At 47.0% G+C, this 21,350-nt stretch overlaps 2 protein-coding genes across 4 annotated transcripts in view; both read left to right on the top strand.

Annotated features, from left to right (window-relative positions):
- Positions 1-21,350, top strand: part of LOC309337139 (TNF receptor-associated factor 1-like) — a 261,886-nt gene that overhangs the window by 124,484 nt on the left and 116,052 nt on the right. The window lies entirely within an intron of this gene.
- SAPCD1 (suppressor APC domain containing 1) overlaps positions 18,926-21,350 on the top strand; it is a gene marked incomplete at its 5' end in the record, with an annotated part of 82,423 nt that continues 79,998 nt past the window's right edge. For both annotated transcript variants that reach the window (XR_014154106.1, XM_081853761.1), the window contains one exon: positions 18,926-19,376. Coding sequence is in view for 1 of the 2 variants with exons in the window: in XM_081853761.1 (XP_081709887.1) it covers positions 18,926-19,376 (451 nt within the window). The remainder of the gene's footprint in view (positions 19,377-21,350) is intronic.

Genomic DNA, 21,350 nt, shown 5'->3' with positions numbered 1-21,350 from the left:
ATCCTCTTGCTCCAGTTCTCTCCAATCTTCTGTTCTGTTTCATCCCCTTGTTCTTACTAATCCCTTGTTATTGCAAAAATAATTACTACCACAGTTATGATTGCGACCCCGTATTGTTACTAAAATGCCTGTCACCATGATGTTTATGTGTCTATGTCGGAAGGGAAGGGCCTGCGAACAAGCAAGGATGTGTGCCTTGAGTGCAGAACTGGGGCACGAAGAACCTTTGGCTCCCCAGATGTGACTGGACTACAACTGCCATCAATCCCTGACCGCTGGCCGCACTGGCTGGGGCTGATGGGAGTTGGAGTCCAACCGCATCTGGAGCGCCGCAGCTTCTTCCCATCCTTTCGACGGAACGTCTAGCCCAGTGTTTTCCAAACTTGAGTCTCCACTGGTTTTGGACTACAACTCCCATCATCCCTAGCTAGCAAGACCGGGATGATTTGTAGTCCGAAAACAGCTAGAGAGCCAAGTTTGGGAAACACTGCCTCTGCTATTGCTCATTCTGACAGGATTCAGCAGGACCCCCTCAGAAAGAAAGCTAACCCTGTCTGGGTGACCAGTGGCACCATCTGGACTGCGCATTTAAAGCAGTTTCATGCCGCTTCAGACAGATATGGCTTCCCTCAAAGAATCTCAGGAACTGCAGTTTGTTGTGAGCGCTGAGAGTTGTTAGGTAAAGGTAAAGGGACCCCTGACCATTAGGTCCAGTCGTGGCCAACTCTGGGGTTGAGGCGCTCATCTCACATTATTGGCCGAGGGAGCCAGCATACAGCTTCCGGGTCATGTGGCCAGCATGACTAAGCCGCTTCTGGAGAACCAGAGCAGCGCACAGAAACGCCGTTTACCTGTTAGGAGGCCTAGGTTACCTGTTAGGAGACCTGGGTTAGCGGAGTCTGTAACCTGAAGCGTATGTAACCTGAAGCATATGTAACCTGAGGTACCACTGTATATATCTTTAGGTGCCAGGCGAAAACCTTCCTCTGTAACCAGACCTTTGGCCTTTATCTCTGGCCTTTCAAAGTGGGTGGAATGTTTTTAATGTATTTCTATCCCCCCACCCTTGGTTTGAGGTATCCATGGCGGGGTTGGTTGTACAGTGGTACCTTGGTTCTCAAACTCCTTGATTCTCAAATGCCGAAAACCCGAAAGTACGTGTTCCGGTTTTCGAACATTTTTCGGAAGCCAAACGTCCAATGCGGCTGTCGGCTATTGTTTTCCAGGGCACCTGAACCAATCAGAAGCTGCGCCTTGGTTTTCGAACTGGTTGATTGACTGTGTGACTGCGGAAATGGATAGAAGCCTCCTCATCCAAACAATGACTATCATCAGTGCAGGTAAGAAAATAATAATAATTTTAATTTTTATCATCTACAATACTGTCTTATTTATTTCATAGCACAGTGAGTGGCGCTGTGGTGTAAACCACTGAGCCTAGGGCTTGCCGGTCGGAAGGTCAGCGGTTCGAATCCCTGTGACGGGGTGAGCTCCCGTTGCTCGGTCCCTGCTCCTGCCAACCTAACAGTTCGAAAGCACATCAAAGTGCAAGTAGATAAATAGGTACCACTCCAGCGGGAAGGTAAAAGGCGTTTCCGTGCACTGCTCTGGTTTCGCCAGAAGCAGCTTAGTCATGCTGGCCACATAACCCGGAAAAACTGTCTGCGGACAAACGTCGGCTCCCTCGGCCAGTAAAGTGAGATGAGTGCCGCAACCCCAGAGTCGTTCGCAACTGGACTGAACAGTCGGGTCCTTTAACTTTTACCTTTTTACATTGATTATTGCTTTCATTTTATGCATTAACGGTCTCGTTAGATAGTAAAATTCATGTTAAATCGCTGTTTTAGGGGTTGTTTTTAAAAGTCTGGAACGGATTAATCCGTTTTGTATTCCTTTCTATGGGAAAGTGCACCTTGGTTTTGGAACGCTTTGGTTTTGGAATGGACTTCCGGAATGGATTAAGTTTGAGAACTGAGGCACCACTGTAAGTTGCTTTGGGTTTCTTTGGGCAAAATAAAGTGACTAACAAATTTAATAAATAATAATAATACTACACGCTGAGAACCAGCAAAGCGCACTGGGCTACAGCTGCAATCCTAAGTACATTTGCCTGGGAGTAAGTCCCATTGGATGCAATGCATGTCAGGGTTCAGCCTTGTCCAGACCTCAGATCCTGATGAGGAAGGCGAGCTGGGCCCTCCAGCAGATCTCCACACAGAACTAATGATGTTGAGGAGCTATCAGATCCAGACATACCTGCCCCTAGGGCTGGCGGTTTCCTGGCTAGCTTTCTGTCTCTCACACACCCACCCCATCTCCTCCAGACCCACAGGAACAAAGGAGACGGCAAGCCGTCAGTCAACTCCAGTCCCTGCCAAAGCTCCCCACTTGCTGCCTGGGAGGCTCCTCAGGAGTTGGGAGGAGAAGTATATGGAAATTGCGCTCGTGCCAGATATTTCCTGGAGCAAATCTTTAATGAGAGCCAGGAAGAGGTGGCAAAGCCAGCTCCTGTATCGGTTCCCTATACAAGCTGCTTCCTTGCAGGCTTTCCTGGCCTGGGGGAAATGAAAGTGGGGCTTATTTCTGAATAGACGTACCAAGGGTGGAGTCGGGTTTTGCACCCAGATCAGAGAGACCTGGATTCCTCCCACGTCCAGCCATGTCGCTCCTTCCTGTTTTGTAAATATAGGCGTTTGCTGTGATTTTTTTCAACGCATAACATCTATAGCTATAAAACAGAGGGGGTGTAGCTGTGTCCGTTCTACAAACTCGTCACAATGCAAGGAGGCAAAGGTTAAGGAGGCAAAGGTACTTTAATGTGAATGTGCTGGGAGCCGCCTTTAAAGAGGAAGGGCAAGATGTAAACATGGTAAATACATACATGTATTAACTTAAGCCCTTGCTTCTGCTCACATGTAGGTCCTGAGCTAGCTGCCATTTCCCAGCCTGGCCTGTCTCACAGGATTGTTGTGAGGCTAGGAGGCTCCCTGGAGGAAGGGTGAGAATCAATTTGCAGAAATAACTCTGCATCTTTAGGGAGGCCGGCCTCTCATTTTGGTAGTCTCAGGGCATATCACTGCTGCTTTCTTAAACAGGCATAAATGCCGTCTCCTCAGTCTGGCGAGCCCTGGGAATCATTGTTCTCGTGCGGCTCGCTGCGGATCCCCAACAGAGAATTCTCAGCCTCTGCAGCAAACTACAATTCCCATAATTAAGCAATGACAAACCTAGACAGCATCTTAAAAAGCAGAGACATCACCTTGCCAACAAAGGTCCGTATAGTTAAAGCTATGGTTTTCCCAGTAGTGATGTATGGAAGTGAGAGCTGGACCATAAAGAAGGCTGATCGCCGAAGAATTGATGCTTTTGAATTCTGGTGCTGGAGGAGACTCTTGAGAGTCCCATGGACTGCAAGGAGATCAAACCTCTCCATTCTGAGGGAAATCAGCCCTGAGTGCTCAAGGGAAGGACAGATCCTGAAGCTGAGGCTCCAAGCTGAGAGCCAGTGTGGTGTAGTGGTTAAGAGCGGTAGTCACGTAATGTGGGGAACCAGGTTCGCGTCTCTGCTCCTCCACATGCAGCTGCTGGGTGACCTTGGGCCAGTCACACTTCTCTGAAGTCTCTCAGTCCCACTCACCTCACAGAGTGTTTGTTGTGGGGGAGGAAGGAAAAGGAGATTGTTAGCCGCTTTGAGACTCCTGAAGGGGAGTGAAAGGCGGGATATCAAATCCAAACTCTTCTTCTTCTTCTTCAATACTTTGGCCACCTCATGAGAAGAGAAGACTCCCTGGAAAAGACCCTGATGTTGGGAAAGATGGAGGGCACAAGGAGAAGGGGACGACAGAGGACAAGATGGCTGGACAGTGTTCTCAAAGCTACCAACATGAGTTTGACCAAACTGCGGGAGGCAGTGGAAGACAGGAGTGCCCGGCGTGCTCTGATCCATGGGGTCACAAAGAGTCGGACACGACTAAACGACTAAACAACAATAAAGTGACTGTTATAACATTACAGTGGTACCTCAGTTTATGAACTTAATCCATTCCAGAAGTCCGTTATTAAACCGAAACTGTTCTTAAACCGAGGCGCACTTTCCCTAATGAGGCCTCCTGCTGCCAGTGCCCTTTCACCATTCGGATTCTGTTCTTAGACCGAGGTAAAGTTCTCAAACCAGGACATTGCTTCCGGTTTTGTGGAGTTCGTAAACTGAATAATTCATAAACAGGACTGTTCTTAAACCGAGGTACCACTGTAGTAGTATAGATACCGACTTAGTGCCGTGTGGTATGTAAGAAAACCCACTTGGTAGTTAGAAGGTGGGGAGAAAACAGTTCCCCTATGGATAAAGTAATGTGTAACAAACCTCTGAGTGGCAGCTGTCTTGCTATGGGATACAGCAGTTGTATAAAAAAACTTTTATACTTCACATACCACTACCACACAGACGAACAGGAGCATAGGAAGCGGTTTTGCAGTGAGTCAAGCCACTGGTGTATCTAGTTCAGTATTGTTAGCACAAACTGGCAGCAGCTCTCCAGGAGATCAGGCAGAAAGTTTTCCCCTGTCCTCCCTGGAGTTGCCAGGGGCTGAAGCTAGGACCACCGAGCGACACCCCTTTCAAAATGTCCAAAATATGTAGATCGAAGCACCTTCTGTTGCATAAAAAGCAAGCACAGTTTTTAGTGACATAAAACTTTTCTTCATGGTAAGAACTCAAAAACTGACGTTTTAAACGGACAACAAAACTAAGTGCAAGAAAGGTTATCCCTCTTGTTCTGTGTGCAAGACCAAATTGTAAATAATTGCCTTTCCCAGTTAAGAACAAGCTGTTTCCTCCTCATATTTATTTCTGTTGTTGTACATCTTCATCTTTGGCACATAATTTCTGCTGAAACATGCCCCAGCCCTGGGCTTGTGTAGTGATGTGCTGAGGGTGCCTCTGAACATGTGCAAAGTGCATTTTCCTTTCTTTTTCGCAGAGTTACATCACAGCTTGCCTGGATAAAAGGAATATGACTTCCACACAGACTTGAACCCTTATACTAGTCAGCCCATCGGTCGATGTTCAGTCCTAACTGCTGACCTGCCCTCTCACCTTCCAGGACTCCTGGGTTCTCAAGCGGGTAAGTTTTATATTTTTAATGGATTTATTTCCTACGCATTTAGACGTGTCATCAAGGGATGGCACAGCAATCAATAAAACAATCCATGAATCCAAATCCAAATACAGTGGTACCTCGAGATGCGAACGGGATCCGTTCCGGAGCCCCGTTCACATCCTGAACGGAACACAAGATGCGATGGCACGTCTGCGCATGCGCGGGTTGCGTTTTGCTGCTACCGTGCATGCGCGAGCGGTGAAACCCGGAATTAACGCGCTCCGTTACTTCCGGGTTGCCATGGAGCGCAACTCGAATGCGCTCAACCCGAAGCACATTCAAATCGAGGTATGACTGTAATAGTCTGTGTGTTTTAACAGAAAAAGGTAAAAAGTTAAATTCAACCAATAGGTATAACACAACAATAGCACATTCACAAATATAATGGACGTATATTCTTGTGTAGCTAAGACTGATGAATCCTGGGAGGGAAGGAGGCTCAGAATCTCATTGAGTTCAGCTCCTCAGCCGTGACTCTTAACTCCCCTGACTTACAGACAGGAAACTGCCAAGAGGGGGCGTGCAGGTGGGTGTGGATTTGAAACAGCACAATAAACCTCTGTGCACTCCAATGAATGGGAGACTGGCTGGCCACAAGCCACATCCTTTTTAAAACAGCCCATCATTCACTTCTAGGTTCTGTTATTGGGGGGGGGGGGAGAAAAACATTAGGTGGAAGGGAAGAAATAACAAATATATATATTCCTCCCCCCCCCCCTTGAGAGCAGAGTGGCGTTCCTGGGGAAGGGAGGCGGGGGCTTCACTACTGGCACCAGTATGGCACTAGGAGGCACTATTGTGCAGGAGGCACAATTTGGAAGAAGCTGGTCCAGGCCAGATTTTCCAAAAAGCTACTGGTTGCAGATTTCCTCTTCCTCCACCCTCTAGTTTTAGGGAAGGTTTGGCAAAAACCACTGGTTCTGGCTTAGAAGAAAGGGGGAAAGTTGGAGAGGACTAGATCAGGACTGAAGCACCATCAGGGATTCCCCCAGTCCATCCCTTCGGCTTGTCCTTCTCTCTTTCTTTTCCCTCCCTCCCTCTCTCTCTCTGTCATATTGAGTTAACAGGATGACACCCTTTCCTTTCTCAGGCAAAACCGGCCTCCCCTCTCCTTAAAGCAGCTTCCTGTGTCTCCCCACCAACCCAACCCTCTGATGAGAAACTGCCCCATGGCCCTACTGGAGATTAAGGATGGTTAAACCTGTCAATTCCTGCTTCTCTCAGTGTCTCGTTTTTTTTCCTGTCACAAGTTCAATTCTCCACATTCACAGCTCATTTGTATTTTTTAATTTTTTTAAAGCAAGTCCTCAGTGGAAATTCATCAGCAAATTTCTCCTAATACTGCAGACACACGTTTGTGTGCAATTTTGCGCAATGTTGTTGCTGTTATTTACATTTATATACCACCAGTGTGGGTTTTTTTTCTGGGGGGACGCAGGGGTACGCATACCCCTAAACATTTTGTGAATCTAAGTTGGGCCTCATTGAGGGGCAGTATTTCAATATAAGTTGGAAAAAGGAGAGTACCCCTAAACATTTTTTGGTTGAAAAAAAAAGCACTGTACAGTGGTACCTCGGGTTAAGTACTTAATTCGTTCCGGAGGTCTGTTCTTAACCTGAAACTGTTCTTAACCTGAAGCACCATTTTAGCTAATGGGGCCTCCTCCTGCTGCCGGAGCACAATTTCTGTTCTCATCCTGAAGCAAAGTTCTTAACCCGAGGTACTATTTCTGGGTTAGCGGAGTCTGTAACCTAAAGCGTATGTAACCTGAAGCATATGTAACCCGAGGTACTACTGTATACCACCTTTCCTCCGAGCTCAAGTTGGCACATATAGTTCCTCCCCTCCCCATTGTATTCTGACAACCACCCTGTGAGGTTGGCTAGATCTGGCCTGAGGTCACTGAGTGGGGATTTGAACCCTGGTTGCCCAGGCCAACACTCTAACCACTGCACAATACTAACACACACTTTTGCAAAGCCACATCCCCATAAATGTTGTGTTTTAATGTTATTTCATTAATATACAGTCATACCTTGGTTACAGATGCTTCAGGTTGCGTTTTTTTGGGTTACGGACCACCGAAACCCGGAAGTACCGGAACGGGTTACTTCTGGGTTTCGGAGGTCGTGCATGCACAGAAGCACTAAGTCGTTCTTTGCACATGTGCAGAAGTGCCAAATCGCAGCCCGTGCATGTGCAGACGCGCCGCTGAGGGTTGTGAACGTGCATCCCGCACAGATCATGTTCGCAACCTGAGCGTTCACTGTATACATTTTAATGCACCCGTTACCCTTACATTTGAATTTTTCATACACATCCCTTGGCTGGCGAATTGTATTGCAAAATCCAGAGGAGTGCAAAATTCAAAGAATAGCTGTGTTCACATAACGTTTCAGAAAGTGTGAATTGAGAACTTTCTCCTTTGTAAACTGCTTAGAGTTTTGTTTAAATATAAGCAGTATATATAATTCGTACAAATAAATAAGTAAGTAAATAAATAAATAAATAAATAAATAAATAAATGTCAACTGAATCAGATTTCTCCTCCAACCCTAACGTAGACCTCCATCCCATTGCCGGAGGAGAGGAGAATACAAGAGTGAAATGAAGGGACTCCTCCACACATCCTGTTTATTTTGCATTCATCCTTGTTTGCCTACACAAAGCGAATGCTGAGCTTAGACCAGGCATAGGTAAACTCGGCCCTCCAAATGTTTTGCGACTACAGCTCCCATCATCCCTAGCTAACAGGACCAGTGATCAGGGATGATGGGAATTGTAGTCTCGAAACATCTGGAGGGCCAAGTTTGCCTATGCCTGGGTTACACTATGTCTGGCTTTTGTAAAGCATTCATTCCCATTTCTTTGCATTGAGGTTATGCAACAATATGCATTCATCCTGATTTGCTATTGCAGTGCTTGTACGCCTTCCTTTTCACTCCAACCCACCCCTTGTATTTTAATGTTGCGACCCAACCTGGGAACTTAGGGTGAAGGGCGAGTAATTCATAATAATGACCAGGAAAAGTGAAAAATTGCAAACTAAAGTTACATGCCTGGGTAGGCCTGCTGGCAGGAAAACATTTTAATCAGGCGCCGAACACAGTACAGTGAAGGCACCTTCAATGGGCAGGGAGTTCCGGGGCGTAGGTGCTGCCACACGAAAGGATCGATTTCTTACAAGTGCATAATGAACCTTGCAAAAGGGCCAGTTCTGCAGATCAAAGCACAGACCTCCTCGCTACTTCTCTGAGTCCCCAACTGCTTTTCAAAGAGCCTCTTTTTAAAAAACCAAAAACAGATACAGTGGTGCCCCGCAAGACGAACGCCTCGCAAGACGGAAAACCTGCTAGACGAAAGGGTTTTCCGTTTTGGAGGCGCTTCACAAAATGAATTTCCCTATGGGCTTGCTTAGCAAGACGAAAATGTTTTGCGAGTTCCTGCTGTTTTTTCCCCCTTCCCCCCCCTTTTCCTAAGCCCTAAGCCGCTTATCAGCTGATCCGCTGATAAGCTGCTTATCAGCTGATCCGCTAAAAGCCGCTAAACCGCTAATAGCGCTAATCCGCTAAGCTGTCAATGGGCTTGCTTCGCAAGACGAAAAAAACCGCTATACGAAGAGCCTCACGGAACGGATTAATTTCGTCTTGCGAGGCACCACTGTATCCCATTAAACAGATATCCGTCCCCTTTGCACAGCTCATATTCTAAGGCATCACATAAGCCTGTCACACCTCTCCTCAAATGATTCTATTCAAGCCTGACCTCCAAGATCACTGTTCTCTGTGTCCATAAGGACACAGGAAACAAAGGCTGCAGTAGAAATTTGAGAGATTTGCAGGTAGCATCTGTTCTCTTGACCACCACATCCCTTCCCTTCCCCCCACAGCCTCATTGCCACTCTGGAAAAGGTTAGCAAAGGGATTCTCAGGACTCCATGCTCGATTCTGCAGCTGTTGCCATCTTGCCCCCTGACCCCCCAAAAAACTACAGTCATACCTCGGGTTACGAACGCTGCAGGTTGCACATTTTTGGGTTGTGGACCGCGCCAAACCTGGAAATACCGGAATGAGTTACTTCCAGGTTTCAGCGCTCACGCATGCGCAGAAACACAAAATGACGTCACGCGCATTCGCAGAAGCACCAAATTGCATCACGCGCATGTGCAGACGTGGCGCTTCAGGCTGTGAATGCTGCGGGTTGCGAACGTGCCTCCCGCACAGATCACGTTCGCAACCTGAGGCATGACTGTAATTAAGAAGGCATGGGAGAGTGGAGAATCGGGGAGGAGGAGAACATGGGTGGTAGAACAGAGATAAGGTGAGGCCTGTTTGGAATGGGGAGGGGGCACAACTCAGAAACATATAGCAGGGCCGGTGAGGATCCTATGGAAGTCTCCAAATATTTGTTATAGGAAATTGCAGGTTGTTATGCATTTATTCATCTTATTTTTTTTAAAAAAGAGTAAACTTTCTCCCTTCTGAGAAATTGCATCATGATGTTTATTTATTTAAAGTATTTATACCACTCTTTTATACTTTTAAGCTTGTAACAATTCAATCAGTAGTGGTAGTAGCAGTACTATTCACACTGTATCTTCCTATATACATAGAAATGTAAGGTTATCGTCACGCTCTGCAGTTTGCTTTGCCGCCAGTAGGTGGCCATGCCAACTGCAGCATGGGAAGTCGGGCCCAAGTGAGTTGTTTAACAGAGGAAAGGAGGCCCTTCAAACAGTGGTTTAGCAAACCGCTGAGTGAAGCGTCTACCTTCCCTCTGTTAAATGCATCAGTAGTAAGAAGAGGGGCTTGAGGAAGTTGTGGGGGGATGTGGTGGGCTGGGGGGGGGGAGGCAAGGAGGTGGATGAGCTAAGGGGATTCCATAGCTGGCAATTTAGCATCCTTAGAAAAAGTCCTTTTCCTTTGGCCACCTGCTTAATCTCTGAATGTGATCTTGAAGAATATTTGTATGCCATAGAATACAATACCGTACTTAATCCTAGAAGTGTGCTGTGATCTTCTATCTGTATCTATAGGGTTTGGAAGCAGCACAGTCTGTTTTGGATACACTCTATGCCAGTGGTGGCCAAACTTGGCCCTCCAGCTGTTTTGGGACTACAATTCCCATCATCCCTAACTAACAGGGCCAGTTACTCAAAACCATGGAAAAACCTGGTCTGAACAAAGACCTTGGATTCTTATCTCATTATACATGACAAAGCCATTTTTCACCTTTTCACCCCTTGCTTTTTCCTGTAAGACCTATTGCAGTCGTTAAGAGTCGTCAACAGGCTCATCACAGCTATCTGCCAATCACCCATTCCCACCACCCTTCTGAGTAATACCCCTCCCCACCTTCTCACTATATAGAAGGGTCTGGAAACTTCTGTTTCAGTGTATCTGAAGAAGTGTGCATGCACACGAAAGCTCATACCAAGAACTGACTTAGTTGGTCTTTAAGGTGCTACTGGAAGGAATTTGTTTTGTTTTAACAGGGCCAGTGGCCAGAGATGATGGGAACTGTAGTCCCAAAACAGCTGGAGGGCCAAGTTTGGCCATCACTGCTCTATGTAGTTATTCTGCTTTGAGGAGTTAGTTGGGTCTCAATCTGATCTATGAATTCCAAAGCTCCACCCCCTTTCCCCATTGGCTATGAGGGGAAATCTAAAAATGGCTGTAATGTTTTATTTCTTCTTCACAGAAGTGGATGGAACTTTCGGGTAAAATTACAATTAAGCAGTACAGTGGACCCTCGGGTTGCGAACGTGATCCCCATGCATGCTCCTTGTCCCTTGAGTGCTTTTCCTTCCCTCCCCACTTAAAACGTGGTTACAAAGCACAGATCCACATGGATCCTCAGGATTTTTGCACTGGGTCACCCCAAATTCACCATCAGATCACATAGCATGTCCATGGCTACATCTTGCACCAAAAAAATCATGCACCCACTGTTGCCTGGGGTTGCAGTGGTGCAAAAACGTGGTTACAAAGCATGGATCCACATGGATCCTCAGGATTTTTGCATTGGGCTACTCCAAACTCACTGTCAGATCACATGTCTGTGGCCACAGCATGAACCACAAAAATCATACATCCACTGTTTCGTTTAGAATATTTTTTATCTTGTTTTCCTCCTCTAAAAACTACGTGCGTGTTATGGTCTGGTGCGTGTTATAGAGCGAAAAATACGGTACTTGTTTAGATATCGCCTAGTGCCGGACAAGGCTTCTAAGCACTTTACAATTTATTTATTTTTAATTGCACAGCCATTAAAACATAAACACCCTTTCTGAACATAAGACAATAAAGCCATTCCATTAAGAAATGAGCCAGGAAAACCTACCATGTTAGCTTTTGTTAATCCCTCAAGTTTAACTTTCCTTCTTTTCCACCCCCCCCAACTCCCTTTCCTTTTACTAATTAATATGGGGACGTTTCAGCCAATGGCCACAAGGTGGAACATTTCGCATATGGCACAAAGCATCCGCTTCTCTTGAAATTTAAGGACAGGGTGGGTACTATCCAGGCCTAAAGTACCATGAGAGGAAACTTGCAAAGCTCAATTTTGGACAAGATGCAGACAGGAAGGGAAGTAAGAGACACTTTTTGCTACCTGCGCCCCCTGTGTCAGTGTCAGATCTGAAGCCTCCTTAACTTTGGCTGAAGGGTAAGTCACAAGGATCACCATCATCAGCTCTTATTTTCTTAAAACAGTTTTATGTTGCTTTTCCAACACATGCCCAAAGCCTCTTAGAACAGCAGAGAGAGGGGGGAGGTTAAAACTACAAGAATAAAATAAAAAAGCAAGAAAAGCACACAAACGGAGCAACTACAATATATACAAGCCAATCTCAGGGCTTCTTCAGATCACCTGTTTACTGAGAATTCACTCTGAGGTTAGACTATGTCTTCTGATTTGTTTGTGGGGAAGTTGCATGAGAACGAGCAGCCATCCTGATTTCCTCTCAATTTGCTTGAGTGGTGTTAATACATCTTCCTGTTGATCCTTTGTTCACCTCACACTTTTCTAACAACAACAACAACAAATTATTATTGATAATTAATAATAATAATTTATTATATTTGTTAAACACATGTTATCCAAAAGTCTCCAAGTGGCTGTTGTTGTTGTTTAGTCATTTAGTCGTGTCCGACTCTTTGTGACCCCATGGACCAGAGCATGCCAGGCACTCCTGTCTTCCACTGCCTCCCGCAGTTTGGTCAGACTCATGCTGGTAGCCTCGAGAACACTGTCCAACCATCTCGTCCTCTGTCGTCCCCTTCTCCTTGTGCTCTCAATCTTTCCCAGCATCAGGGTCTTTTCCAGGGAGTCTTCTCTTCTCATGAGGTGGCCAAAATATTGGAGCCTCAGCTTCAGGATCTGTCCTTCCAGTGAGCACATTCTGATTTCCTTCAGAATGGATAGGTTTGATCTTCTCGCAGTCCATGGGACTCTCAAGAGTCTCCTCCAGCACCAGAATTCAAAAGCATCCATTCTGCGGCAATCAGCCTTTTTTATGGTCCAGCTCTCACTTCCATACATCACTACTGGGAAAACCATAGCTTTAACTATACGGACCTTTGTTGGCAAGGTGATGTCTCTGCTTTACAATACCATTAAAAACACAAATACAGTGGTACCTTGGTTCTCAAAGTTAATCCGTTCTGGAAGTCCGCTCCTAAACCAAAGCGTTCTAAAACCAAGGCACGCTTGCTCATAGAAAGTAATGCAAAATGGATTAATCCCTTCCAAACAGCAATTTAACATGATTTTTACTGTCTAATGAGACCATTGATCGATAAAATGAAAGCAATAATTAATGTACTGTACTATAAAATAAATAAGACAGTATTGTAGATGATAAAAATCAAAATTATTATTTTTTCTTACCTGCACTGATGATAGTCATTGTTTATCCATTTCCACAGTCACACAATCAATCAATCATAAAACGAAGAACAAGCCACAGTCACAAAAATGGAAAAGCCACACAAACAAAAACGCAAAAGTATAGCAAAAACAAAAGCACCAAATATAAGCCCCAAATATCACCTCAGAACGCTGCAATCAGAAATGGAAGGCTTTGATTGCATTGGGGCAGGGGGAAAGCGCAACAGTGAAAACAGAAGGAAGAAGGCTTTGATTACAATGGGGGGGGGGGCAAATTAGCAGCGCAACAGTAAAATCGGAAGCTCAGGAGCACGTTCGGCTTCCAAAGCAAAGTTTGCAAACCAGTACACTGACCTCCAGGTTTGCAGTGTTTGAGTTCCAAGTTGTTCAGGAACTAAGCTGTTCAAAAACCGAGGTACCTCGGTTTACATACGCTTCAGGTTACTGATGCTTCAGGTTACAGACTCCGCTAACCCAGAAATAGTACCTCAGGTTAAGAACTTTGCTTCAGGATGAGAACAGAAATTGTGTGGCGGCAGCAGCGGGAGGCCCCATTAGCTAAAGTGGTGCTTCAGGTTAAGAACAGTTTCAGGTTAAGAACGGACTTCCGGAACGAATTAAGTACTTAACCCGAGGTACCACTGTAGATGATAGCCAAAAATGAAACGAAGAGAAACCACCCCTCAAAACAGCCACAGGAAGCCCTGGCAGCACATTAATAACAAACACTATCATCGCACCATCTTAGTCTATCAGAAGCCTGGTGGGAAATGATAAGTCTTGCATTCCTCATCCATTTCCTAGTCACACTCTGACCTAACCACAAAAGACCTGAGCAGATTTGTTGCACTAGGGCCACAGCGTTCTTTAATCTACTTGAATTGTGCAAACCTAAACTCCCGGTATGTGCTCTTGCAAAATGCCGACAGACAGACTGGAGGTGACCAGGGACATCTCTCTTTGTGAAATCCCATCAGCCAGACCAGAAGGAAGGTTGTGCAGCACTTCAGAAAGGCTAGAAAGTATTGATGCAGTCTAGGGGGGTCAGTGTGTCAGACCAGGAGCTGGGAGAACAGGGTTCATATCCCCACTTGGCCATGAAGTTCGCTGAGTGACCTTGTGCCGTTCAGTCTGACCTACCTCACAGGGCTGTTGTGGCGATGAGCAGATGAGGAGGGGAAACTGTGTGCGCCACCTCAAGCTTTTTGGAGAAAAGGTGGGATCGAAAAGAAAGGTGAACAGTTCCCAAGAGAGCTCGGTCCTCAGATTCAGGGTGAGTCCTGCTTCTTGTGGCGGACTTTATATTAACTTGGAGAGATGTGATTAAAGCAAGTCTGGAGTCAAGGGCTGCCAGAGGGTTAATAGAGGAAGAGACAGGGAACCCCAGCTATTCATTTGGTATAATAATAATAATAATAACAATAATAATAATAATAAAGAATAATAATAATAATAATAATAATAATAATAATAATAATAATAAAATTTTACCCTGCCCTCCCCAGCCAGAGCCGGGCTCAGGGCGGCTAACACCAGTAAAATTACAGCAAAAACATACAGTGGTACCTCAGGTTAAGTACTTAATTCGTTCCGGAGGTCCGTTCTTAACCTGAAACTGTTCTTAACCTGAAGACCACTTTAGCTAATGGGGCCTCCTGCTGCCGCCGCGCCGCCAGAGCACGATTTCTGTTCTTATCCTGAAGCAAAGTTCTTAACCTGAAGCAGTATTTCTGGGTTAGTGGAGTCTGTAACCTGAAGCGTATGTAACCTGAAGCGTATATAACCCGAGGTACGACTGTAATAGGGAAAAACCAACCAAGTTAAAATACAGGTTAAAATGCAATTTAAAATGCAGCCTCATTTTAAAAGTAGGCTATAGATCAAAACCATGAGGGGAAGGAAACATAAGGGTCAGTCTGAGTCCAAACCAAAGGCCAGGCGGAACAGCTCTGTCTTGCAGGCCCTGCGGAAAGATGTCAAGTCCAACAGGGCCCTGGTCTCTTGTGACAGAGCGTTCCATCAAGTCGGGGCCAGTACTGAATAGGCCCCAGCCCTACTTGAGACCCTTGAGGCCCTACTTGTGGCTGCCAAGCATGTGAGGGGGTCAAGGGTTCGCACCCACTCTCCGTGACCCCTGCGCACTGATATGCATGCTAGCCACACCCTCTGCAGCCAGGCATTCAGCATCCACAGCCTTCTCAGATACAGAGGTGCGCACGCAGGACTAACTCCAGACAGGCAAGAACTCTGGCCAATCGGGTCGTGTTCACAGGGAGGAGTTCCTCCCTCCTGCATGTATTACCAAACAGGCATCTGAGGAAAGGTTGCGTGTCGAGGTCCCCAGGTCCACCCCAATAACTCACACATCACACAGAAATTTTTGTTTAAGATTTTTGGCATAATTTTGGCCACAACTTTATTAAAATACAAATTTGTGAGTGGTTGCGTAGGCATTGGTTGCGACTATCTGCCCCCCCCATGGGGGACAGACTGACATTCCGCACGATGCGAAAGTCAGAATGGGGGGATACACTTGGGGGTTACGCGGAGCAGGGAACCTGCCCTCACCCCAAATGCAACCAGGAGCTCATTGCTATGGCCCAAGCCCCCTTGACAGAGTGGACAAGCAATAGTTAGCTCCCAATTCCTTTAACAGAATCCCTTGCAGCAGCAGCATTAGAGGGGCAGGCACAGCCAATCCATGCCCCTCAGCCAACCAAACCATAAACCAATGCCTAACCGCGAACCTTACAAGTTGTGACGATTTGCTACGCAGTAGGTAAAAACCAAATGGCCCCAGCCAATCAGCCAGATGGACAAAATTCCTACCAGGCCCCCGCTCCAAAGCAGACGACCCCATGACAGGCATAGCAAGGTCAAAGCAAACAACCCTATTCTAGGGAGGGAGGGACGGGCAATCCAATGCACGGGCGAAAAGAGGAAGCCCTAGCCTCGTGCAAGGAGTTTTACTATTTCTGGCTGTCAATCAATAAATGGCAACATTAACTTCTTCCCAACAACAAGGGAAGCCCCAATCGCATCAGTGGCCAACGATCAATTAGCCCGCCTCCCAACTTTGGAGTGTCCTGGCGGCCCCCACCGCAACACGTGCTCTCCATGAAGGAGAACACGCTTTACCAGACAGTCCCCGGATTTACAAATCAGTTCCCTGACAAAATCCATCTATCTAGTAGGAAGTTGAAAAGTGTCCCCGGATTCATTGAAAAAAATCTGGTAACCTTAAGCTGAGGGGTATGTCCATTGCAGGTGTAGGAACACAGGGGGAGTGTGTCTAATTGGCACGACCTCGCTTTTGCCTTTACACCTTCCACACATGACATGCGAATATAGGGCTACAGTCTTGCAGGTATGGAGATCCCAGGCCATGCTGGGTTCGTAAGACAAAATCAGCAAACTGATTTGGTCTGGAAATGCAGTAGCAGCCAATATCTCTGACAAAGCAAAGATGGTTAAGGTTGCCAAAAGTTGTTGAGGGATTTTTGTTTTTGTTTTTTTAAACGGCGATTTTTCTTTTTACAGTGGTGCCTCAGGTTACAGATGCTTCAGGATACAGACGCTTCAGGTTACAGAGTCTGTTAACCCAGAAATAGTACCTCAGGTTAAGAACTTTGCTTCAGGATGAGAACAGAAATCGTGTGGCAGCGGGGCAGCGGGAGGCCCCATTAGCTAAAGTGGTACGTCAGGTTAAGAACAGTTTCAGGTGAAGAATGGACCTCCAAAACAAATAAAGTTCTTAACCCGAGGTACCACTGTACTTCCCTAAGAGTGCTGCCTTTTGGAAATTCCCTCCAGACTTCAATTCTGCCTTTGAAATCCTGGTAATATCTAGGAAAATCTGGACGTATGGCAGCTCTACATTTGTATTCCAATTAATATCAAAATGATAATGATTCAGAGTCTCTTTCTCTCTCTTTCTCTCCTCATCACTTCCCCTATATTCTGGTTCTCATCCCCCATTCCTTTTCCTTACCCCACCCCCACCCTCGCATGCTGTTATTCGCCTGGCAAATCCCTTTCTACGGAAGGATGCTTAGCTTCTGCTTAGAGTGGCAGATGTTTTCTTCTTGTCTCATTCCCCTGGAGAGAGCAGAGGCAAGTTTTCAGGTGATGGGGGAGTGTTTACTGCGGGCAGATCCATAACGCAGATTTAAAACACTTGTTTAAAAGCACTTTACTTCCGCAAAGAATCACGGGAACCGTTAGTTTGTCAAAGGTGATGTGAATAACATCTCCGTCGAGGGGAAACTACAGTTCCCGAGATTCTATGGGGGAAGCAGTGCGCTTTAAATGTGCATTGGATGTGCTTCAAATAAATGGTGTGGATATGCCCTTAGCTCAAAGCCATAAGGAGCAAGGAGGCCACAGCCTCATTCAGATGTAACAAACCCCATCTTATAAACCAGGCATAGGCAAACTCGGCCCTCCAGATGTTTTGGGACTACAATTCCCATCATCCCTGTTAGCTAGGGATGATGGGAGTTGTAATCCCAAAACATCCAGAGGGCCGAGTTTGCCTATGCCTGTTATAAACCAAGGCTGCAAGGCCTGGAATAAAGTCATGGGCCCATGTTTTCCTTGTTTTGTATTCTGCTTCAGCAAAGATTTCCTGGTTTCTCAAACCAGTTTCTGAACTAGGAAACTCTGAGCTCCTCAAGCCAGAAGTGAACTAGAACACAGACAGGCTGGGAATTAAATCCCCCAGTTTATTTCATGGCAGGGGAGATTACAGTGGTACCTCGGCTCGGGTTAAGTGCTTAATTCGTTCCAGAGGTCCGTTCTTAACCTGAAACTGTTCTTAACCTGAGGTACCACTTTAGCTAATGGGGCCTCTCGCTGCTGAGGTAAAGTTCTTAACCCAAGGTACTATTTCTGTAACCTGAAGTGTCTGTAACCTGAAGCGTATGTAACCCGAGGTACCACTGTATATCCTTTATTAAAGTATCTCATATTTGCCAGTGCCTTACATGTTAAATAAATAAACTCTCCTCAGAGAGAAACCCAATAATCTTAAACAAAAGGTTATGTTAGAATGCATGGCTAAACGTATTTGAAATTGGTTGTCTGTTCAGAACTCAATTATTTAAATCATAGCAGTATGTGTACTTGGAAGGACCTACTATCTTACATTAATGGTACCCATAAAAAAGAGGGGAAGGAAGGAAGGAAGGAAGGAAGGAAGGAAGGAAGGAAGGAAGGAAGGAAAGAAGGAAGGAGAGATGACCCCACTGACCCCAGCTTCAGAGTTCAGCTACCCACCAGGAGGGCAAACCTTCTCTCTCTCTCTCTCTCTCTCTCTCTCTCTCTCTCTCTGCCCCAGAGGAGATGCCACCTCGTTAGACAGAGCCGCTAATCATCTGGCGTCCAGGGCGATTATCTGGGATGGGTCACATGATTCCAATCCCAGCTGACCCCCTCCGCACACACACACCCCACCCCTGCTGCTCCGTGGACCGGCTTGGCCAATCTGACTCAATCAGATATTCTGACTCTGACAAACTAGAGACCTCAGCAAAGCCCCAGAGCAATCCTGGCCACGCAGACGGCGGCAGCAGCAGCCGTAGCCGCAGGAGCCCTGGTTTCCTCACCCAGACCTTCTGCTGCTCTCTAGCCCACTAGCCTAGTCCCCTCCCAGAAAGCCCAGATGTCCTGAGGACTCCGCTGCCTGCCCTCCCTCCCCCTCCAGAATTACTCTCCCCTCCTGGCCGCCAGCCCCACTGTTTCATTTCACTGGAATTAAGGCTTTCTCCGGCACTCTCTCTTGAATCCCATTTACTCCCTCTTTCCAGAGAAGCTCTCGAGGGTCTTCCTGCTGCGAATTGCCTGGCCTCCCGAGGACCCCTGAGCCCCACTCCCAATGAGCTCTGGGCTGGCGGCCCCACCCCTCCCCCCCACCCCAGAGGACCCCCCTCCTCCGGCCCGTGGCACCCGCCTCCCGCGCCCCTTCCTCCGCAGCCTCCGGACGCTCTTCGAGATCCTGGATGACCAGCGGAGCGGGACCGTCCACGTCTCAGAAATCGAGAGCCGCTGGGGCTGCGGGGGCTGCGGGGTGAGCCCGCCGGGGGACAGCGAGAGGTGCCCGCTCCCTGGCGGTGTGCTCCAGGCCTTGCAGCAAGTGGCGGAGCCTTGCGGAGGGTATTTGAGTTTCCCCCGCCTGGTGGCCGGGCTGAGAATCGCCCTCCTCCGGGCCGAAGAAGAAGAGGAGAAGGAGGCCGAGAAAGCTGGAGAGTCGGGCGCTGGAGTCGGCGGGCAGGCCGGCGATGGGCAGAACTCAACTTCGCAGTCGATGAAGAACTTGAGTCGGATACGTAAGTGGGAGAGGAGGAGGCCAGGAGACCTGGGCTTGGGGTCAGGGGTGTTGCTGTGGTGCTGGAGCGCAAAACCAGGATTCCTGAATAGTGGGAACTGGGGTGCTTTTACAGTGGTACCTCGGGTTACAGGCGCTTCAGGTTACAGACTCTGCTAACCCAGAAATAGTACCTCGGGTTAAGAACTTTGCTTCAGGATGAGAACAGAAATCGTGCGGCAGCAGTGGAAGGCCCCATTAGCTAAAGTGGTACCTCAGGTTAAGAACAGTTTCAAGTTAAGAACGGACCTCCAGAACGAATAAATTTCTTAACCTGAGGTACCAATGTATTCTTGGGAAAGAGATTGTGGCAGGAGAGAGAAGCCTCAGGACAGGAGTAGTAAGCCAACATGGTGCCCGTCAGATGTTTTGGACTACAACTCCCATCAGTCCCAGGGAGCACAACCAATGGGAGAGGACGATGGGAGTTGTAGTCCAAAACCTTCAGCGAACACCACATTGTCTACCGCTGCCTTAGGACTCCTGGGTCCTCTGGGAATGTGTGTGTCAGTAGCTTTGAGGAGGTGATGGATGGCAACCAGGCCTTCTGATGTATCACTGGGGCTCAGTTTAATGAATTGATTACCAGGGAGCAATTAATTACCGTATTTTTTGCTCTATAAGATAAGACTCACTTTTTCCCTCCTAAAAAGTAAGGGGAAATGTGTGTGTGTCTTATGGAGTGAATGCAGGCTGCGCAGCTATCCCAGAAGCCAGAACAGCAAGAGGGATTGCTGCTTTCACTGCGCAGCGATCCCTCTTCCTGTTCTGGCTTCTGAGATTCAGAATATTTTTTTTCTTGTTTTCCTCCTCCAAAAACTAGGTGCGTCTTATGGTCTGGTGCCTCTTATAGAGCGAAAAATACGGTAAATTGGACTTGGACTTGCTAGTCTGCACCTTTCTGCGATGCTCCTGCTTCTGTTCTTGGGGGCGTGTCCTGCAGAATTGGGGAAGAGCCTGCCCATGTGAAGACCACCTGGTTGGTGGAAACCCTTACACGTATGGTTCTTAATTGGAAACTATATGCTGATCTCCGCCAACAATTTCTAGATCAACTCTGCATCCCCAAATGGAAAACAGAGTTGGAGGTCATACATTTTCTATTACTGGGGAATGATCAGGAGTTCACCAAGTTAGTGGCTAAATATCTCTACTTGGTTTTTTGTCGTCAAAATACACTGCAGACTTCTGATCTCCCTGGAAACCTAGAGATGTGACGATAGACTGCTCTGCCCCCTTTCTTTCAGCAAATGTTTTGTGCCACTGGGGAAGTGGTAATTCTGTATTGATTTGTTTTGGATGTTTGTATGTGATGCCAATAATAGGTTTGATGATGATGAGAATTGGGGAAGGGCAGAGCACATGGTTTTGCAGATTTCACCCCAGCCTCTCCAGGTAGGGTTGCTGGGGAAAGTTCCCCAAATGCTGCTGGCATTTGTTCTGTGTGGAGAGTGTGCACAGCGATGAGCTCAGTGGTCTGACTATGCCCCTATAATCAAAGCGGGATGTAGGGGACATGGGTAGGGAACATCTGGCTGTTGCAGAAGAGAGTTGAGATCCATTTGGTCCCTTCCAAGTTGCTGGGTCTACAGGGCTTAAGCGACAAGCTGGAAAGAAGAAGAAGAGTTGGGATTTGATATCCCGCTTTATCACTACCCAAAGGAGTCTCAAAGCGGCTCACATTCTCCTTTCCCTTCCTCCCCACAACAAACACCCTGTGAGGTGAGTGGGGCTGAGAGACTTCAAAGAAGTGTGACTAGCCCAAGGTCACCCAGCAGCTGCATGTGGAGGAGCGGAGACACGAACCCGGTTCCCCAGATTACGAGACTACCGCTCTTAACCACTACACCACACTGGCTCTCCAGTGTGGTTACTGGAGAGCTGGTTACTGGGACAAGACATGATGGGAGGGAGGTCAGGCAGTGAGGAAAGTTGA

This window comes from Podarcis erhardii (genome assembly GCF_964252035.2).
Source record: "Podarcis erhardii genome assembly, chromosome: 2".
Taxonomy (NCBI): Eukaryota; Metazoa; Chordata; class Lepidosauria; order Squamata; family Lacertidae; genus Podarcis; species Podarcis erhardii.
The sequence above is the reverse complement of the archived record's forward strand: the minus strand, read 5'-3'. Positions and strand labels throughout refer to the sequence as shown.